This window comes from Podarcis muralis, chromosome 6, assembly GCF_964188315.1.
Source record: "Podarcis muralis chromosome 6, rPodMur119.hap1.1, whole genome shotgun sequence".
NCBI classification, from domain to species: Eukaryota; Metazoa; Chordata; class Lepidosauria; order Squamata; family Lacertidae; genus Podarcis; species Podarcis muralis.
In genome coordinates, this window is record NC_135660.1 from 96,349,457 (window position 1) to 96,369,216 (window position 19,760).

Here is a 19,760-nt window from a genome sequence, read left to right on the forward strand (position 1 = left end):
TCTTTTTTTCATTCTCTCACAGATTAAAGAATGGCTTTGTTTAAACTGCCAGATGCAGAGAGCTTTAGGCGGTGATTTGGCTCCAGGTCCTGGCCCTGGACCACAGCCCTCTGCACCCAAGCAAAAGATGCCTGCGCCAACTGCAGCAAGCAAACCGGTTTCCCAGCCACAGCAATCGACACAGAAGAAAGATGTTCCTCTAAAACCTGATGTTACCCAGTCACCTGAACACAAAAAGCCACCAACACAAATAAAGCAGCCAACCGTGCCCAGTTCTCCTCCTGCAAAACCAAAACTTCCCCCTGCTGAAACTCAGCCAACAGAACCGGCCCCCAAATCTGACCAAGCTAAGCCGCCATTGGTTGAAGACAAACAGAAGCAAGCTAGTACTCAGAAACCTACAAGCGATACTGTGCCTACACCACCATCAGATACCAAACAAGATTCACCCGGCCCGAAAGCCGCACTCGCTCAACAGAAAGTGGCACAGACTCAGAGATCGGAGCCTGCTAAGTCGTCTCAAGACACACCTCCATCTGTAGATAAAGCTGCTCCTCCAGATTCCAAAACTTCGTCTCAAGTGTCTCGTCAGAAGTCGGATCCCAAACTTGTTCCTCAGCCTCAACCTGGGTTGGATTCTAAGGCGCAGAAGGTAGGCGAACCAGGTGAGGTGAAAGAAGACCCTAAGAAAAGGCAACCCCAGGCGGCTCCTAAGCCAGACACCAAGCAGGCTCCCAAAGGGCAACAAGGCACCACAGGGCCCAAACCCACCCAGGCTCAGCCACAAGCTCAGCAGCCTCCCAAAGCCCCAGAGCAATCTAGATTATTCAGTCTCAACATAGGAGGCATCACAGATGCTCCCAAACCGCAGCCAACAACCCCCCAAGAAAGAGTCACCGGGAAGCTCTTTGGATTTGGTGCTTCAATTTTCAGCCAGGCTTCCAATTTAATCTCTACAGCAGGCCAGCCAGGAGCTCAACCACAGGGTCCACCATCTGGGTCCCCCTCAAAGCAACCGCCTCCTGCAGCACAGCCTCCTGCCCCACAAAAAGATACCCGTCAATCCCAGCCATCTCCCAAAGCAACACCTGTGAAGAAAGAAACAAGGCCTCCTGTGGCAGAAAAACCAGAGCCACCCAAAGCTGATGGCGCCTCCACTGTTAAGGAAACAGACGCTGGGAAGAAGGCTTTGCCTGCCAAAGACATCAAGCCTCCAGCTGTTGAAGCGAAGCAAAGTGCCGAGGCACCAAAAACGGAGCCTCCTTCACAGCCAGCATCTTCTTGTCCTCTCTGTAAAACTGAGCTAAATGTTAGTTCTAAGGATCCTCCCAACTATAATACATGTACCGAATGCCATAACGTCGTGTGCAATCTCTGTGGATTTAACCCAATGCCGCACATAACTGAGGTAGGCAACATTTTATTTTGCATTAAGATTTTTGTGAACCACTGTTTTGTAAGCCTCGAATACGGAAGAACATTTGATCAGTCTTCCTGGGAGTAAGCGCCATTCAGTTCAGTGTAGAATGTTTCCAAGTAGGCATGCATACCATTGCACTGTAAGTATATGGGTTTGCTAGCCATTCTTTTTGTGTGTTATATACAGTTTTTCATATCTATATGCGATTTCACTGTGAAGTTTGAACAAATGTGTAAATGCAGAGGAGAAAAAGGCTACGCTTAGGGACTATATTATCTTCTGTAATTTGCTCTGTGGATATTTCTGCCAGGCTGGGATGGCAAGAGTGTTTGCCTTAGATTCACTTACCACAAGACTGGGTGACGGATGCCTGCAGTTTATTTACTTACTTGTCTGATGTCTTTCCAATTTCAGCATAGTGCTTGAAAAAGTGACATGTAGAACAGCTTCCTGTATTTTTCCCCTTCTTGCATTTTGCATCTTACTTTGTGTGTTTGGGAAATGTTGTAGATGGTAAGCAAAACACCGTCTTGTAAAATGAACTTCCTGCTTCCAACTGAGGAAGTTTTTTGTTTTTGTTTTTTAAGAATAAATTTGATACATCTTTCCTAGATTTTGAAACTAAATATGACTGGCAGCTTTGCAGCTACTATTGGTAGAAGCCAATTTGAAAGTCCCCTTTTGGTCTTGCAGCCCCTTAACATTATCCTGTTTTTCTTCTGTTAATTCTGGTTTTCTGGTTTGATCTCTTTGGCTTTGTTATTGTCCTGGTTTGGGTTGACCATTGAGTAGCTGAATATGTTTAATTTAAGTCTTGTGGGATTTGTTTTGCAGAACGTTGGTTGATCTTTGATTACATATGGTTTGGGATTGTTTGTGAAACACCCAAAGACTTTGGCACAGAAGTATGTGAGCTCTGAGTAAGAAGATACTATGCCTTAAACTGTAGAGCATGTACCCTACCTTTCACCAGCTAGTTTAGAGCCACTGTACCCATTACCTGGAAGCAAAGAAACAGGAACATCAGCTGACTTCTTCTGCACATCCTTCCATAAGCCTAAGGCTGGTACATGAGAGAGAACAAAGATGTATTATTCTCACCAGTGAGATGTCATTGTCCATTTGTAGCACGCCGGGAATCTTTTCAACTTGAAACAACCTCTATGAAGAGAAACAGAAAAAGATTCTGAGCTCATGTAAAACACAAATGTTGATTTACATGTCAGCTCAGAGCCTATTGTTTAATGGCTTCCATAGAAAATAAGAGGTTTTGGTTTCTGATTAACCCAACCATCTGATTTATATTTACCTTAATGCCAGGTTGTCTAAAAAGTAAACAGCTGACGATTTAATAAATGAGAATTTATAGATTTCAAAGGCCCATAGGGTCATACGTACTCTGATGGATTATCATGAATCTTAGCCAATGTTCTTACCCAATGATTCGCCCAGCGGGGAGGAGCACTGTTTACTAACTCCTTAATTAGCCGTCCTGTGGACTTGCAGTGAAGGTAGTTCTATTTTTAGTACACATGGAAGGAGAAAACACAGGAGCTGCAGATGCTCACAAATGAAGCACCGCAGCAGTGACCATTTTGTGCAGTGATGCCAATGGAAACCTAAAGAATATTGACTTCATTTGGTTTATAAGTTGATTAATTTCAGTTTGGGGTTTGGAGGGTTGGGTTCCCTGCTGGGAAGATGTTTGAACATGCATTCTGTTGTTGCTGATGACCGTGATGATGATAAGAATCATATTAGGGGGAAATTGCACAATAAAAACTAAAGGGGAAATCTAACCATCAGTAGATTACAGGGATAGGAAAAATCTAACTTGCCTGTGACTGGTTGGTGAGGAGATGTTTTATTCCTTAAAACAAAACCTAGCTAACAAAGTGCCCCACAGACCATGGATGTAGTGCAGGGTGTGATCCAGAGGCATCAAGGATTAGTTTAAAAGGATGCAATCTCAAGAACCAAATTTGAAATCTGTTGTGGGTTTCATTATTATTATTTTTAAAAGGCAGGTTTTTGTTCAGACACCACTTCCCCCGCTTGTGACAAGGCAGCAAGGGACCCTTCCTCAGGCTTCCAGTGCAAGTAAAGAACCCAAGTCATAATTGACGTGAGTTGAGCTGGCACTGCTGTTAGCTGCTGGGTTCATGCTGCTGCCTTTAAGCCACAGAAGAAGCTGGAGTGGAGGTGGTGAGGCTATCATGATCACATATTTACGATTACATATTTATTTAAACCCCGCCTTATTCAGGGGGGGCTTACAGGTAAAATGAGAACAGCAAAAACATTGGGGGGAAACTAATAATTAAAAAACAAGTAATCAGTACAATTGTTCATCTCCTTATCTATGATCTATTAAACACAATCTGATTTTAATTTGCAGGCAGACCCCCACTTACACGCGTCCAGTTTTTGTGTGACCAAGTATCTGTGCATTGTTCTGAACCCAGAAGTGACCTGGAAACATCATAAAGATGTTCCTAAAACATCACTGAAAGGGTGGAATGGGGGCGAGGCAGGATGTTTGCAGGCTTTTTCAATGGGTTTCAATTATATGTGATTTTTCTGACTCGTGCAGTGCCTCAGAACGTAACCCCCGTGTAAACAGTGGGCAGCCTGTATCCCATCTGCCATGGATGTTTTAGTAGAGATTCCTGCATTGCAGAGGTTTCCTTCCAACTCTACAAACCTACGATTCTCTGATGTTATATGAACTGTTTTGAGAGGTGCATTCTTGTGCAAGCATGATATTTATTTAGTAATTAGGAACTGTCTGTTCACTTTCAGAAATTTAACTTTCAAATGAGAAAATGTGCTCTCCTCAGAGTGAAAACACAATTTAGTCCAAAACTAATGTGAATTTCAGTGACCTGTGTCACAGGGCCAGTTGGATTACAATCAAGCCAAATGAAAGGAAGTTGTCTTTGTTCTGACTTGGACAGGCGGATGGCAAAGTCACAGTGGGCTGCCTTGTTTGCCTTGTGAAATCATTATAGTGGTGTAGCGGACTTGGAAAAGGGACATCGAGACTTGGTGCTCAGCTGTGAAGCTGGCTCGGTTGCTTTGGGCAACTCATCACCTCCTAGAATTTTGAAGGGAGAGGCAGCTGATTTGGTACAGGCAGTCTTGTCTCATTGTGTATACGAGTTATTTGCCCATCTGAGATCTGCTTTGAGATTTCAGATCGGCAAATGATGAGTGTATTTGAAAGAAGGGAATCTTGGACTTTTGACTTGGAAGAAAAATATTATTAACACCATTTTGTTCTGGCACTGTTACATAAGAAATATAATCTTTGGAATTGTATATGTAGCTCCGCCATCTGTCTGGGGAAAACTGTTCTTATTGTTGTGTGGGGGGTAAGGATTTCCTAAAGACATCCAGTTGTTACAGGCTTGAAGTATTATTTATTAAAAAGGTAAAGGACTCCTGACAGTTAAGTCCAGTTGCAAACATCTCTGGGGTTGCGGCGCTCATCTCACTTTAGTGACCGAGGGAGCTGACGTTTGTCCGCAGCCAGTTTTTCCAGGTCATGTGGCCAGCATGACTAAGCCACTTCTGTAGAAACCAGAGCAGTGCATGGAAACGCCGTTTACTTTCCCGCCGGAGCGGTACCTATTTATTTACTTGCACTTTTTGGCGTGCTTGAGCTGCTAGGTTGGCAGGAACTGGGACCAAGCAATGGGAGCTCACCCTGTCGCGGGGATTCGAACCGCCGAACTTCCGATTGGCAAGCCCTAGGCTCAGTGGTTTAGACCACAGTGCCACCCATGTCCCCTATTGATCAATTAACAGGGTTTTTCTTTTTTAAAAAACAAACAAAAACAACGCTCAAATATAGTATTGAAGTACATTGCTTTCTAGTAAAAAAAAAGTTATGGTAATCATTAATCACATTTTAAAGGCTGAGTTGGATGTGGCTGTTGTATTCTCTAGTCTTTTTAGGTCAGGACTCAGTGCACCATATGCTGGTCTTCTGTTTTAGTTTTGTTTAGTTCCTGGCACTGTGTGTGTCTTTTTAATGCGGCTATTTGTTTGGAATTAATCTAGTTATTGTGCCAAACGAAAGGATAAACTGAATGTATAAGGCATGTTTAAAGAAATAAATCGGGAGGAAGGATTACAGAATTTAAAAGATTTCCTGGTTCAAATTCCTCTTTGGAATCAGTGAAAATAGTTAAATTGAGACCTGATCTCAAAGATGTAAGCACTGTTATACCATGAAAATTATTTTTTGCTGCTGGCCCCAATATCGAAGGGAGCAGAATCTCTGTTCAACAAGAATCCCTCCATCTTCATCAGAGCCCTTGCAAACACACAGCTAAGAGCCAAACTGCACATAATTTGTCAGATCTGGGACTGGAATTCCAAGCATATTCTCCTTGTCCTTAACAGCAGACCAGTAGAAGGAAATGTACTGGGATCATGACTTCTATCTTTTCCCTATGCTGATTCTACAGTGCGAATCATCCTAAAACGCCACCACTGTTACTGCTCACAGAAGGGAAAGCATGCAAGACTTTATGCTTTACCTTCTCCAACTACCAGAGTGCTTGTGTGGATGTATTTTGTATTGGAGATTGGGCACAGTATGGAAGCATTACCCTTCCCTCTGCATCATGGCCCAGTCCCCACTGTACTCCCCAGTTGGTTTTAGAAGAAGAAAAATATATATTGGAGATGCAGTCACAGCTCTCCCGCATAACACATAGGCTAAATTGCACTGTCCGTCTCCCAGCCCACCAATCTGGCCTGTTTTGTGGAAAGGCGCAATTTCATGCATCTTCTCCCAGTGCGCTGGCCCTGCCTCCACTAAACCACACTTGCATTACAAGTGGCTCACCTGTGCTGCCCCAGTCTTCCCACATCTGCTAAGTGGTATTGACACCACATCTGGTAAGCCAGCACTGCCCTGTTGTCCACTGGGAGAACCGCTTCTGATATACATGAAGGAACAGAATGCCTGTATGCTACCTACAGTTCAGTGTGAATAGGCAAACACTAAGTAGTTGATATCCTTTTATATATATAGGAAAGCCAACCAAGTGATTTTCACATGGGGAATCGAAGTTTTTAGAAAATGAGAGAGAATTCTCTTTGAAAGAGCTCCAGCCTCCACACAGGACTGTAACTCCCCAAAGTTTAGTTTAGGGTTTTTTTGCAAGGAAGCTATGGCAGCTAAATCAATTTAGGTCTGTAGTGTAGATGCAGCCTTCATTCTCCTTGCCAGTTCTGCTTCAACCTAAAATACTTGCCATGATAAGCTGTCAACTTCTGAGGGAGATAATGAAAGGACTGTTTAAAAACAAATAGTCATTAAAAGATGGAAAAAGCAACATCAGATACTTGCAGGGGCTGCAGTATATCTGACAGACATCTCAATCACATGCTCATTAACACTGTAATATGCATTGTCATGAATAATGACAGACAAATTGACTAAAATGCAGACTGCCTGAAGGACCATCTTCTATGTATGGAAAACAAATACAGCTTCAGATAAACGATAACACAATCTGACATGAAGATAAAGCTGAATCTGACAATTCCTATGTCTAATGAAGCCAAAGGGGGCGGCATGTTTATTGAATTAGACAGAACAATGGTGTCAAAAGAATACCCTGCAGAAAACCAGTGTTGTACTACTGTTTAAGCAGAAGACTGAGTGCTGTTGCATCCCTGCTTAGGGTCAAACTAAGGGCTAGACCAGATGCTTTACCCTGCGTGGCCTATCTCATGCAGGGGAGTGAGCGCATGCAGTTCCTGCCAGTCCCCTCAATGCACCAGCTCCGCATTAAAAGGTAAAGGGACCCCTGACCATTAGGTCCAGTCGTGAATGTCTCTGGGGTTGCGTGCTCATCTCACTCTATAGGCCGAGGGAGCCGGTGTTTGTCTGCAGACAGCTTCCAGGTCATGTGGACAGAATGACTAAGCTTCTTCTGGCAAACCAGAGCAGTGCATGGAAATGCCGTTTACCTTCCTGCCAGAGTGGTACCTATTCATCGCCTTGCCCTTTTTGGCGTGCTTCCAAACTGCTAGGTGGGCAGGAGCAGGGACCGAGCAACGGGAGCTCGCCCCGTTGTGGGGATTCGAACTGCCGACCTTCCAATCAGCAACCCCTAGGCTCTGTGGTTTAGACCACAGCGCCACCCGCGTCCGCATTACATGTGTTCAGTAGCTCTCTGACATGTGTAATGTCACACTTTTTCCTAAATATGTACTGTACAAGTCCTGTCGTGAGGAAAACAACAAGTTTACAAATTTGCAGTCCTTCCAAGTAAAAATGGTACCAGCCACCACTGCTTAAGAGTATGTTGCGTACTTAAAGCCCTGTTCACACATTCACTCGATGGCTGTTGTGAAAGAAAGAGCCTTTGTAGGTTTTAGAAAAACACTGATTTCCTGTCACCCACCACATAATACTTTTCAGAGAAGTCCATTTATATATTCGTTCATCAAGTGTTGTGTAAGCAAGGGCCGAGGGATTAAGGGATACATATACTGGTGTGAACAGATCCTGCTACACCACACATATGGCAGTGGATGTGGTACATGCACCTCACTGACCCATTAGCTGTGCTTTCTCTGTTATTTAAAATCAAGTTAGGATGCCAGACTAGACTATAGTGATATCCCTTCTTTCCCCTGATTGCAGAGGGAGAAGAGCAAGTGAAACTGAAAGCTTTGATTGGCCCTGTAAGAAAGCTGCCAGTGGCTTTTATATACAGTACTGGAGTCAAAGTGTCCCTTGGATTTCACATTATGTATATATGGACTTCTGTCTGGAAATCATGATGTTTTGTTCGGGGGCGGGGGGTGCACCTTTCTTGTTTTGAGGAAGTCAACCTGTTCACATGCTACATCCCCACTCCCCCAGACCCGGACCACTGAACCAAGTCTGAACTGTGTTTACATAAGATAGCATACAAACATGACTTAGTTGGTGGCTGACAGATGTTTTTTGTTACACCCTTTAAATCAAATCTAATCAATGCCAGTTTTCCTTTATAAATAGCTTTTCAAATGCCTGCCAGTTTCCTTACAGCTCTTTCAGTCTCTTTGACGAACGTTGTCTCATCTTTTGCACCTAATGACTAGCTTGATTCAGAAATTTGGAAATGTGTCCATTTTCTTTTCTCACCACGCTTGTTATGCTGCCAGTCTTTCTATCCTTCTGTTTACTTCTTAAGGATTGCATTCTGCTCTCTGTGTTTGTGTTGTTAAAAATATATATATTGAAAAGTAGCAAGGATTTAGGAAACATAATTGCTCTTTCAACCGTGCAGTTGATAATTTATGACCAGATGAGTGTATTCCTTCACCTGTTTTCATGGGGGTGCCCAGATGAAGTAATGGTAACATAGAATATAGTGAGAGACAATTCCAAGAGCTCCAGTGCTGAAAATCTAATATACTGTAAATCTAATTATAATATAACACTTGTTAAAACAATACTGTATAATAAAGGGATTCCTTTCTCTGTGTTTGTCAGTGCTTCTGCACTGCACTGTAAAGTAATGTGAAGATGATTGGAATAATATATGGGAACCTAGCATCTCTCCCCCAATAGGCACACAAACAGAAGGTTCATCTCCCTGTGCTGTGATGACAAATGCTTACATCATAATCTCTAATTCATTTAGTAGAAAAGGTAACAGAGCATGGCTGGGAAAACAATTGTTCGGAAGTATGGAAGATGCAGTCTAGCACCATCCTGTTGGTTAGAGCGTGGTGCTCAAAAGAGCATGGTGCCGATAACCGCAAGGGTGCAGGTTCCATACCCACATGGGACAGCTGCCTATTCCTGCATTGCAAGGGGTTGGCAACGTGTGGCCCGTGGGCTGGATGCAGCCCACGAAGACTGTTTTACCGGCCCACAAGCTGCCCCCAAACTCGCTGTCCGCTCGGCGAGTCCTCCGCGCGCTGTGCTAAACCGGCACGGTGCAGGGACTTGCCAAGCGGTGCCGGAAATTGTGTCTGCGCATGTCCAGATGCTGAAAATCGCTTCTGTTCAGGCATGATTTTTGGTGTCTGGGCATGCACAGAAGCGATTTCTGGTGCCGCAGACATACGCAGACGCGATTTCTGGCATCACGCTATGTCAGTCCGGCCCACAGACGATCTCCTTGAGAGTGATCTGGCCCACGGCCCGTAAACCTTTCCGACCCCTGCACTAGATGACCCTCAGGGTCCCTTCCAGCTGTATAATTCTATGATTCTAAGTGATGTTAACCACACATGTTATTTTTCACATATACAGAATACAGTCATACCTCATGTTACGTCCACTTCATGTTACGTTCTTTCAGGTTACGTCCCACGGCAACCCGGAAGTACCGGAAAGTGTTACTTCCGGGTTTTGCCACTCGCCATGCGCAGAAGTGTGAAATGACATCACGCGCATGCACAGAAGCGGCAAATCGCAACCCGTGTGTGCGCAGACATGCCACTGCGGGTTGCGCTCTTTTCATGTTGCAAACAGGCCTCTGGAATGGATCCCAATCTCAACCAGAGGTACCACTGTAAACGTTTTCAAGCTTTTCACAGAGTCATAGTGTGCTGTGGGAACAGGACCAAACCCAAGTTCTTGTTTGAGGATTCCTTTTTAAGAGTCTACTTTCACAAGGGAAGGGTTTGTCTTAGAAGAGGGAGAGGATGGAGTTGCCATGGGTATCTCAAAAAGGATATCATGGATCTGGAAATGTTCAGGAAAGGGCAACCAAAATAATCGAGGGGATGGAGCAACATTTGGGACATTTTAAGTTTAGAGAGAATACAAGGAAGAGGTGACAAGATAGAAGTTAATGCATGGCATGGAGCTTAATCATTTTCTGCTGATGGCTAAACATGTCATTCCAAGCATTATAATGTTTATTATTATTCTTAGTTTATTGGCCTCTTTTATATAGGTCACTGTGGTGTGTTACAGTTTGTGGCACTTCTGTGGGAAATGCAGTTTGCGTCTTCTGTAGCAGTTGTCTCACAGAGGTTGAATGAGAATGCTCTAAAGAGACAGTTGGGTTTGTGTGCCTGCTGTTGGTTTTCATCACTGGAATTGTGGGTGGTCTTTGAAAGCTACAGTCTTCAGGCTGCGATGGGAAAAACAGAGACCTTTCAGCAGATCCAATATAAGCTTGGTACAATACCTCAGAATGTTAGCTGGAAAATGTCTGGTAGTTCATCTTTTCCATATCTGTAGCAGCTTGTGGCAAGCCTCTCTCTGTCTTTCAGCTGCTCAGTCTTGCAGTTTCAATAATTTGATAATTCTGAATTTCCTTACAAATATACAGATTTTCAAAGATAATATATGTGAAGCACTATTAACACTCAAAAGTTGCTATGGAAGTAATGTGGATGCTCAGTCCTGCTTTGAACTTCTTGATCTAGGGATTTGCAGAACTTGTGGTGAAGATTTCCACCTGTCAACACACACTTATTTATAGACTTGTTAAACTAATGGATTCTGCTGAATCATGAGGAGAGTGGTTAACCTCCCTCCATTCTATTTTTCTCTGTCTTATCATTGGCTCTTGGCAGGTATACTTCATCATCAAAATAAAAAAAGTGGATTCATATACCCCCTTGCAATTTAATGTTGCAGGAGAGGGCTTCCTCTTTGACATAGTAATCACTATTTTAAAAAATAAAAAAGAAATATGTTTGTTGAGTAACTGCCCAAAACTACAGCATCATTTCAAGTGTCTCTGAGTATTAAATATCCAGTTCTCTACATGTTATTGGCTCTCTTGATTTCAGCCTCAGCAAATCTCAAGCATAAAAGCATAACTTGACTCCATCTCCAGAGTTCGTACAGAGGTTTAAGACATGGAATTAGGGAGGCTTTGAAGTGGGGTCAACCAAGGAAAATTTTCTTGGGAAAAACTTCTCCCCTACTGTGGGGCATGTGTAATATATTTATTATTATATAATACAGAGAGAGAGAGAGAGAGAGAGAGAGAGAGAGAGAGAGAGAGAGAGAGAGAGAGACCCCATTAAATACTTTTCTCACAACAAACAACAAGGTAATATTATATGAATACTGATAATATTAGAAACAATAATAAAAATGAAGTAATGAGCTATTTATTTAAAAAGTCTGTTCCCCCCCCCGAAAATCCTTAAAAACCCACTTTTGTTTAAAATTAGTATTTAGAACTTGAACAGTAATCAGTTAATTGAATTGATTAATAAGTGCCCCTCAAGTAATATGTGCAACTATGTCTAATTCCGAAAGGATCTCCTGGAGAGATGGGCTCTGCCTTTGGCTCCTGCAGAAAGCAGTGATCCACTGGATATATCCACTGGTGAGACAATCTTCAAGGGTTCAGGGTCCCTAATTGGCAGCCAGTAGTTTTTGAAACATTAGAGCATTAAGCAACACAAAAAATGAGAGAACACGGGGTTATATCATAAATAGAAATTAGAACACTAAGATAAATTAGTATAAAATCCAGCACTTCAATATTGTAAGTAAGCAAATAAATATATATCACATGATTAAATCTGTCACACGGGAAAAACTTTTATATTTACCAATCTCCAATTCATATCTAATTCAATAAAAGATGTTGTAAAATTACAGTGGAGTGATCTGCTTAAAGGCAAGGGTGCTATAACTGATAGCTGTGAGTTTAACAATATGTGTGCATTTCTCTGCAGTCAGAGAAGGAAAATGAAACAATGGGGAAGATTTAAACCTCCTTCTATATTGAGAGTTGGAGCAAAGTTGCTTCCTTCTCAGAAGCAATGCTAATGGTCCATCTTCTCTGTTAGATCTTTTCTGGAATGGGCATTTTATTTCTATAATCTGCTGCCTCATCAAGTCAATAGGCCTAATTTCCTTCTGATTTTTAGGAACCAAGTCAAAGACATTTGAAATGCATTGCGCTACTGTTATCATTTTAGATTCTGATTCATTTTATTCTTTAAGCCATTGTTTTACTGTTTTTACCTTGAAGCTATTTGAATGGAAAGTTGAGAACACATTTGAGAATGAAATGAATAAATATTTATTCATTCTTTCCTCTACTTTTCAAACATACAGCTAAGAGCTGCTGCTGCTGTCATGGTCTACAATGAACCTGATATGATTTGGAACAGAAAAATGCAATCTGAGCAAGCATGCCTCAGCAAAATTTGAAATGATTCAATCAGGTTCTTTTATCAGAGTTTATGTACTTGTATAGCTATTGAAGTCTTAGAATATTCTATTTAGTTTGCTGATTCACCCAGTGACAGCCACAGATGTGCTTGTGAAATGAATGCAGGCGGCTTCGCTAGCGTTTACAGTTAGCTTAACCCATTCTGTCTGCAAAGCTCCCATTGTCTTTAACAACTGCACCAGAATCTGATTTGCAACAGGTGAACCTTTTCTGGAAGATTTCCACCTGCTGAATTGCTTGGCACCTAGCTGTTGGAGGAACAGACAACCTGCCAGAAAACATTAGCATCCTTATTTATAGTTTGAGCGTCTTGAAAGGGCCACTTGGAGTCTGCTTCAGCCACTGGGGACTTCCCATTAATCTGATGTCTTCTGGGGTGATTGAGAAATCAGAAACTGTGGAAGAAAACTCCGCAGTAGAACACTTGCTTTGCACAAAGGAGGTTCTGGGTTCAAAACCGGTGATGGAGATGAACGAGTGACATTAAAGACTTTTGGCAGAGATCCTGGAGGACAGTTGCTAGTAGAATAGACATTTCTAGACTAGATGAACAATTAGGCACATTCCTCTGGCCATATGATAACTGAAAACTTATGCCAGAGTAGTCTCTACATTCAACTTCTTTCTTTGGCTGCACAGTCTTTCTTGTTCACTTTTGGTCAGATGCTCCTTCCCCCAACTTTCTTATATACATTTTGCATATTATAATTGCTGGCTGTTGTTGATATTAAACAATACAATACATTTGGCATATAATTTAAAATGTTATTATAATGTTGCTCATTTAGTTAATCGTATTTTAACTGTTTTTTATATTTTTAAACCATCTTAGGAAGGAAGGTTTTTGCACTATATGGGGCACAAAGACGTTTTAATCAAATACATTATGGCTCCCCTTTATCACCTACACAGCCCAACAACACAACAACATGAACCCACCGGCAGCATACGATTCAATATGGCTAACTTAACCCAACAACAACACCTCTCAAACATGCACAAACAAATGCCACTGTAGCCAACCAAAGGCATTCAATAATACCTTAGGCCTCATACCCCAACCTCTCTCATCACCAATGAAACATAACAAGCGAATAGAAGGAGTACCTACCCAAATGACACAAAAACCCCATGCATATACTACGTAAAAGAACATAAGCTCCCCCCACCCTTTCTTCCGAACCCTATACAATCAAACCTCCGTTTTCAAACATCTCGGCTGCCGAACGTTTCGGAAGCCAAATGCCGAAAACCTGAGAGTGAATGCTTCCTTTTTCAAATGCGCCTTGGAAGTCGAACGGCTTTTGAGGCGCGTTTTTCATTTTTCCCCCCATTGACTTTGCAGCCAGCCCTTTGATCCCTGGTTTTTGATCATTTCGGAAGTTGAACGGACTTCCAGAATGGATTACGTTGGAAAACCAAGGTTCCACCATACTGCATATAACACCAGTGTCTCACAACAAATGTAACTGATCTGTAGAAAACACAACCTGAAGGAAGAGACGATGCATGTGCTTTTGTAAACGAGGAAAATCTTTAATTACATTTTAAGTCCTGCTACCCATGTCTGCTGTGTAGGGACCATCAATACTAGTGCCCAACTTTTTCATTCAGTTTCTTTCACTTGAGTGCCTACCACAGTGCAACTCAATCCCCCCCCTCTGTGTGTGTGTGGGTCTGTGTGTGTAAGCAAGTGTTGTGCTACTATTGTATAGGGGCTTTGTTATGTACTGAAGTTCTCACCCTGGGCCAGCAGGGGGATACTGTAGATAGTTTTCACTCAGGTCCACGTCAGTTATTTTAGGCGGGAAACCCTGGGTTGTTGTTGCTACAATGTTGACAGCCGGCTGCCTATAAAAGCAGGCCGGCTGAGCTGTTTGCTGTTCAGTCCTGTTCCAGCTTACAAAATAAAGAGCTGCTCTGGAGAAATCGCTGTGTCGTCTGCTATGTTCGCCCACAACTTAACAGGCTTCATCTGCACTCCTTTTAATGTGGGATTCAGTTAAATATTGAGAACATTTTCTTTCTCTTTGCTGGCTGATATACTGCAGAGAATGTTCAGCCAATGGGAGGGCAGTACGTTTGACTGTTGCTTTTGCAATCTGGCTCTTTACATTTTACCCCAGTACTCTGCCTACCTCCTGGTGTTTTTTGGTTTGAGGTTTTGCAGAAAGATTGGTCTACATGGAATTAGTAAATTATTATTATTTATTAATTTGTATACAGCCCTTCATCCAAAGATCACAGGGTGGTTCACAACCTTTAAAAAATAAAAAATAAAATACATAATAAAAAATAAACAACAGCAATCCCAACCAAACCAAACCAAACCAAACCAAACCAAACCAAACATCCCACCCACAGAAAGGGATAGTTGGGGTAAAGCTTGTGTCTTCTAGGCTGGCTTCATCTGTAACATGTTTCCATCAGAAATTAAGAACTATCTCTAACATTTGTAACTAGCAGAAACACTAGGTGTTGGTGTTTCAAGAGCTGAAATCACCCAAGATGAACTCTGTCCCATTTTGTTCTGGCTGTTTATCTATATTATACCATGGACTAATGAACAATTACGGAATTATGCATTGAATGACCAATTCTTGTCACATCAAAGGATTTGAAGCCTGCCAAACTGAGTTAGAATGGGAAATGTAACCACCAAATTTTTATGTGAAATGTAAGTTGCTGACTAATGCAAGTGGGTATCGTAAGATGTTTTCACACATTGCAGCTTGAAAGGTCAGTAATCAGAATGAAACTGCAAATGAGGCCTCTCCCAGGACATTATTACTAATGGGCTAATAAAGGCCTGTGTTAGAACTGAGATGAAGTTACTGAAAGAAAAGCAGTTACTAAAGCACACTATTCATGAGAAACCACACATTAGAGCTGAGATGTATTATCTTCTTTCCTGGGAGAAAGTAAATTGAGAAAATTAGTTGCTGTAGAGATGTAGGGGAGCTGGATACTTGGCTTCAACCATTGCTCATTGGACTTTTCAGATGGACTCTGGATAAATTGTAAGTTAAGCTTGAGTGCATATATACAAACTTCTCTCCAATATCCTCAGAAACCCCAAGGATAAAATCCAGTTGGAAAACCAAGGGGTCTATGAAATACCCTGCAAAGTCTGCCCAGCCACGTACATTGGACAAACAAACAGACGAATAAATGCACGTATTGCAGAACACAAGAATGCCGTCAAAAAAGAAGAAAAAACTTCCTCTCTTTTCCAACACATGAAAGAAACAGGACACGAAATTAATTTTGCAGATTCCAAATTGCTCTTTAACATGGAACATCACCACAAGAGAATAATCATGGAAGCCATCGAGATAGAGAAACACCCTCACAACATGAACAAGCGTGACGACACATCCCGCTTGCCAGACATCTGGAAATTAGCCCTCCCCACAAAAACTGACACCAGAGCCAGAGGCACACAGAACGCCATCACCAATCAACCACACCAGATCCAAACCCAGACCCTCTCCACAGATAAATTACAGACACCATCCAGTAGCCAAACCATGGTGGCACCTCCGGATGCTGCACCCCCCTGCAATCCCTACACAGATCTGGCTGGCACAGGCCACAAAACCACAGCTCGCCCCTATACACGAAGCCAAGCCAGAGCACAACTAAGTTCAGTACAGCCATCTTCTCAGAAAAACTCTTCACAAAGTTCAAGAGGTCAAGACACAAAGGCCTTAGCAACTAATCCACACCTAATGACCCACCTAAGTGGTACTCAGGATATCACTCAAGAAATCACTCAAGATATCCCTCAAGTAATTAAGGAACAAAAGAAGAAAAGGCACACTAACCTGGGAACTTCTTCTCTGCCCAGAACATTGGAGGCTATACACCACACCTCCTCAACAGTATTTATAGGAACTCAAACACTGAGATCCTGCTCTGTTCCAGTAACAAGAAGCCGAAAGCACCAGCCTGAAGATGACGAGTGAGACCTCGTCGAAACGTCGCCTAGACACCCCATCTTTTACACGGGAAGACACCCGAGGACACCAAAACCTGCAAACTTCTCTCTCTCTCTATGTGAGGTGTCTTGAATCCTGATCTTGTGAGATTTTCTAATATTTGCTACACTTCATCAGAACTAGTGTTGGAATCAAATGCTTTTCTTTTTCGAAAAGAAAAAGTGAGTCAGCTTTTGAAGTTCTAGGACTCATGACTGATAAAAGTGTGCCACCCTATGTTACATTTTCTGTCATCAGACACAGTTCTGGGTAAATTACATGGACTTTGGAGGTTAAAGAAGGAAGATGCGCCCCCCCCCCCCGAACTTTGAAAAGGAATAGTGACCTTTCAGAGACTTTTGGAATAACAAATTAACATGAAATAGTGATTTTTTAAAAATGTAATTGAAAAGAAGAAAAGACAGTAGAGTATTCTTTTCTGATTGCTTTGTCTATGTTTTGTTTTGCACCGTCTTGTTAGTTGTCTGTCATGTCAGGTATTCGTTTAAATATTGATTTGACTGATTGTATTTCATTGTCGCTTTCCATTCAGATGAGTCCCAGAGCTGCTTACAAATTAAACAACAGCAACAGCAACATAGTTACATCACAATTTACATAATACATTTAACACGTCATCAATAAAACCATTATACTTCACCACAACTGATCATATGAACAAAAGCAGAATCTAAAAAGCAGGCAGAACATTATTCCATTCTTCCTCGTAGCTCAGTTATCGTTCTCTCTGAACAATCCTTCAAAATCCACAGCCAGCATACAAGAAGACCCTGATCCATTCCATTCTGGTGGTCAACCCATAAATCACTGCTTTTGGTTAGAGGTTTATATATATTTCAGCCAGAATTAATAAGGAATGTATACAATCCTGCTGAATCTCAGTTAACAGCAACAAGTGTTTTACCTTCCAAAGGAGTTGCTCTCTTATCTTGTTACAGCAAAAACAAGAGTCTTGTGGTAGCTTAAAATTATATCATGCACATTGGCCATTCACATCATCAGTAACTGGTGACCACACAATCATCTTAGGTTTGCTTTGTTAATTAATTCCTATACTTGGAGAAGAAACCATTTCTTGATTTAGGCCTAAACCATCAGACTTCCTGAGAAGGACTCGTTCTGCAGTTTTTCACTGGAGTTTTCTTTTTGAAGTCGGTTGCTGAAGAATAGCAACTTTTAAAAACATAGTACTTCTATTTTTGGTACTAAATATCTAGGCAAAGGTTTATTTTAATATGTACTTCTTTTCAGCTCAACTATGTACAAAAGGGTTTTTGCAAAGTATCAAGTTGACATCCCCTATCAAGCATGGTAATTCTGGTAATAGTTAGCAGCTAAAAACGTAAGAAATGTTGATGCTCTGATGCCCCTAACCCTAATCTATTACTCTCTAGAGAAGCTTGCACATTTTTCTATACAGAAATCTTACAGTTTCTGTCAACAGCTTTCTCCCCTCCCCAGTGCAATTGTTCCAGAGCTTCTTCCCACACACTGACAACAGCCTGTTCCTCCTACAAACCTGTTCTTTTCAGAGCTACCACCTACCCCCCCACCCCTTATATTATTATTTTTCTACTGTAGTTGGAATGCAGCTAATTTCTGTGATAACTGCATTGCAAAACATAGGCTGAATAAAATATACACTGAAATAGCAATTGCTGCCACTCTTTTGTCCTTCATGGTGAGACTGGATTGCTCCCATCTGGATTGCTCCCATCTTGGCAGTCGAATTGGCAGATGTATTTACCAGCAATTCCAACACAGGCTTGCCCCCAACCCTATGCCTCTGGCAGCCTGTCTGCCATAAATATGTACAGATAACACACACACACAGAGTCCATAGATGAATGTAACCAATTAATTCTTTAGTCTCCCTTTTTAAACATGGAAAATCGATTTCAAGAAGATGCAAAACTGCTACAGGGGAGAGGGAATGAAAGTGATGTTGCAGCAGCTTCCTCACCAATTGGGCTTCTTGGAAGGCTAGGACAATGTTTCCCAAACTTAAAATACAGTAATTGTGTACCCCTTTTGAGAGTTTAGTCTTCTTTCTGGGCGAAGATAATTTGGGGGTAAAATTAAAACTAGTGCTTCAAATTCTGGTTGTATTAACAGCTGTTATATTTTGCCAGGTTTTAATTAGTAGATACCAATTAGTAGATAGGAACCACATTTACTCCTCTGCTGTGACAGTGAGTATATTAATTGCCTTTTGGAGCTTTTCCTGTGACATGTGACATCAGAAACAAATTGCTGGGGAAGAGTTCTGTGTAACTCAAAAGGTTTGCAATCTCCTTTAGTGATGATCCAACCATTTTAACCTTCTTGGTACCTTCTTCCTCCATTTCTGGAATGTATGGAAATAACTCTAAAAGAGTTATTACAATGGATAAAATATGACAATATTTCCAGCTGCATTTCTTTCTTGGCATCGGCCCTGAGAACAGAGTATATGTTAGTGGTATCTTTGAAGGCAATTACTACAGAAAATGTTAATTGGCAAAATATTTTGATGGGGCACAAATCTCATAGTTACAGTGCAGCATATGAGGAAATGTCCCAAAGGGTTTTCCAGGTGTTTACTGCCCGGGAGTGCTGCTCAGCAGGTATGCATCTTATTAAAATTTCATAACATTTCATGACCTTTCTTGGTACATGGCTCATGAATCTTATACAATAACTTGCAGCATGAGGCTTGATCTGAATGATCCCAGAGAAATAATATTTCCAGTGATACCGTAACTGACAGAGAAGGGGCAAGATGGATCTTTTATATGAAATGTATGGAGTGTTTATAATAGGAATAATAGTGAACAAATAACATCTAGCAACAAAGGCACAGAGAAAAACAACAACAAATTCATCAACATGGTTCTGCTGCTCAGAATATTGTATCTGCAGTTATGAACCGTGCCCAGAACAAGGCAGTGTTCAAAAGGAATAGTCAACTTGGTGCCACCCCCCTGTTGTTGGGCTACAACTTCCATCATTTGCTCTGCTGGTAGGGAACGATGTGAGTTGTAGCCCAAAACAGCTGGAAGGCACAATATTGGCTACTCCTAGAGTAGAGATGCTGTTGCCCTACAAAGGGAGGATCTTGTTTCACCGGTTCTTCAAGCCAAAGGAAGACAAACAGTGTATGGAAAGAACTGTGATCCTGAA

General features: G+C 41.8%; 1 protein-coding gene across 5 annotated transcripts in view; it reads left to right on the top strand.

Annotated features, from left to right (window-relative positions):
* The window catches only part of PCLO (piccolo presynaptic cytomatrix protein), a 217,583-nt gene that overhangs the window by 30,495 nt on the left and 167,328 nt on the right, over positions 1-19,760 (top strand). For all 5 annotated transcript variants that reach the window (XR_013393324.1, XM_028728766.2, XM_028728763.2 and 2 more), the window contains exon 3: positions 23-1,408. Coding sequence is in view for 4 of the 5 variants with exons in the window: in XM_028728766.2 (XP_028584599.2) it covers positions 23-1,408 (1,386 nt within the window). In the remaining variant the exon portion in view is untranslated. The remainder of the gene's footprint in view (positions 1-22; positions 1,409-19,760) is intronic.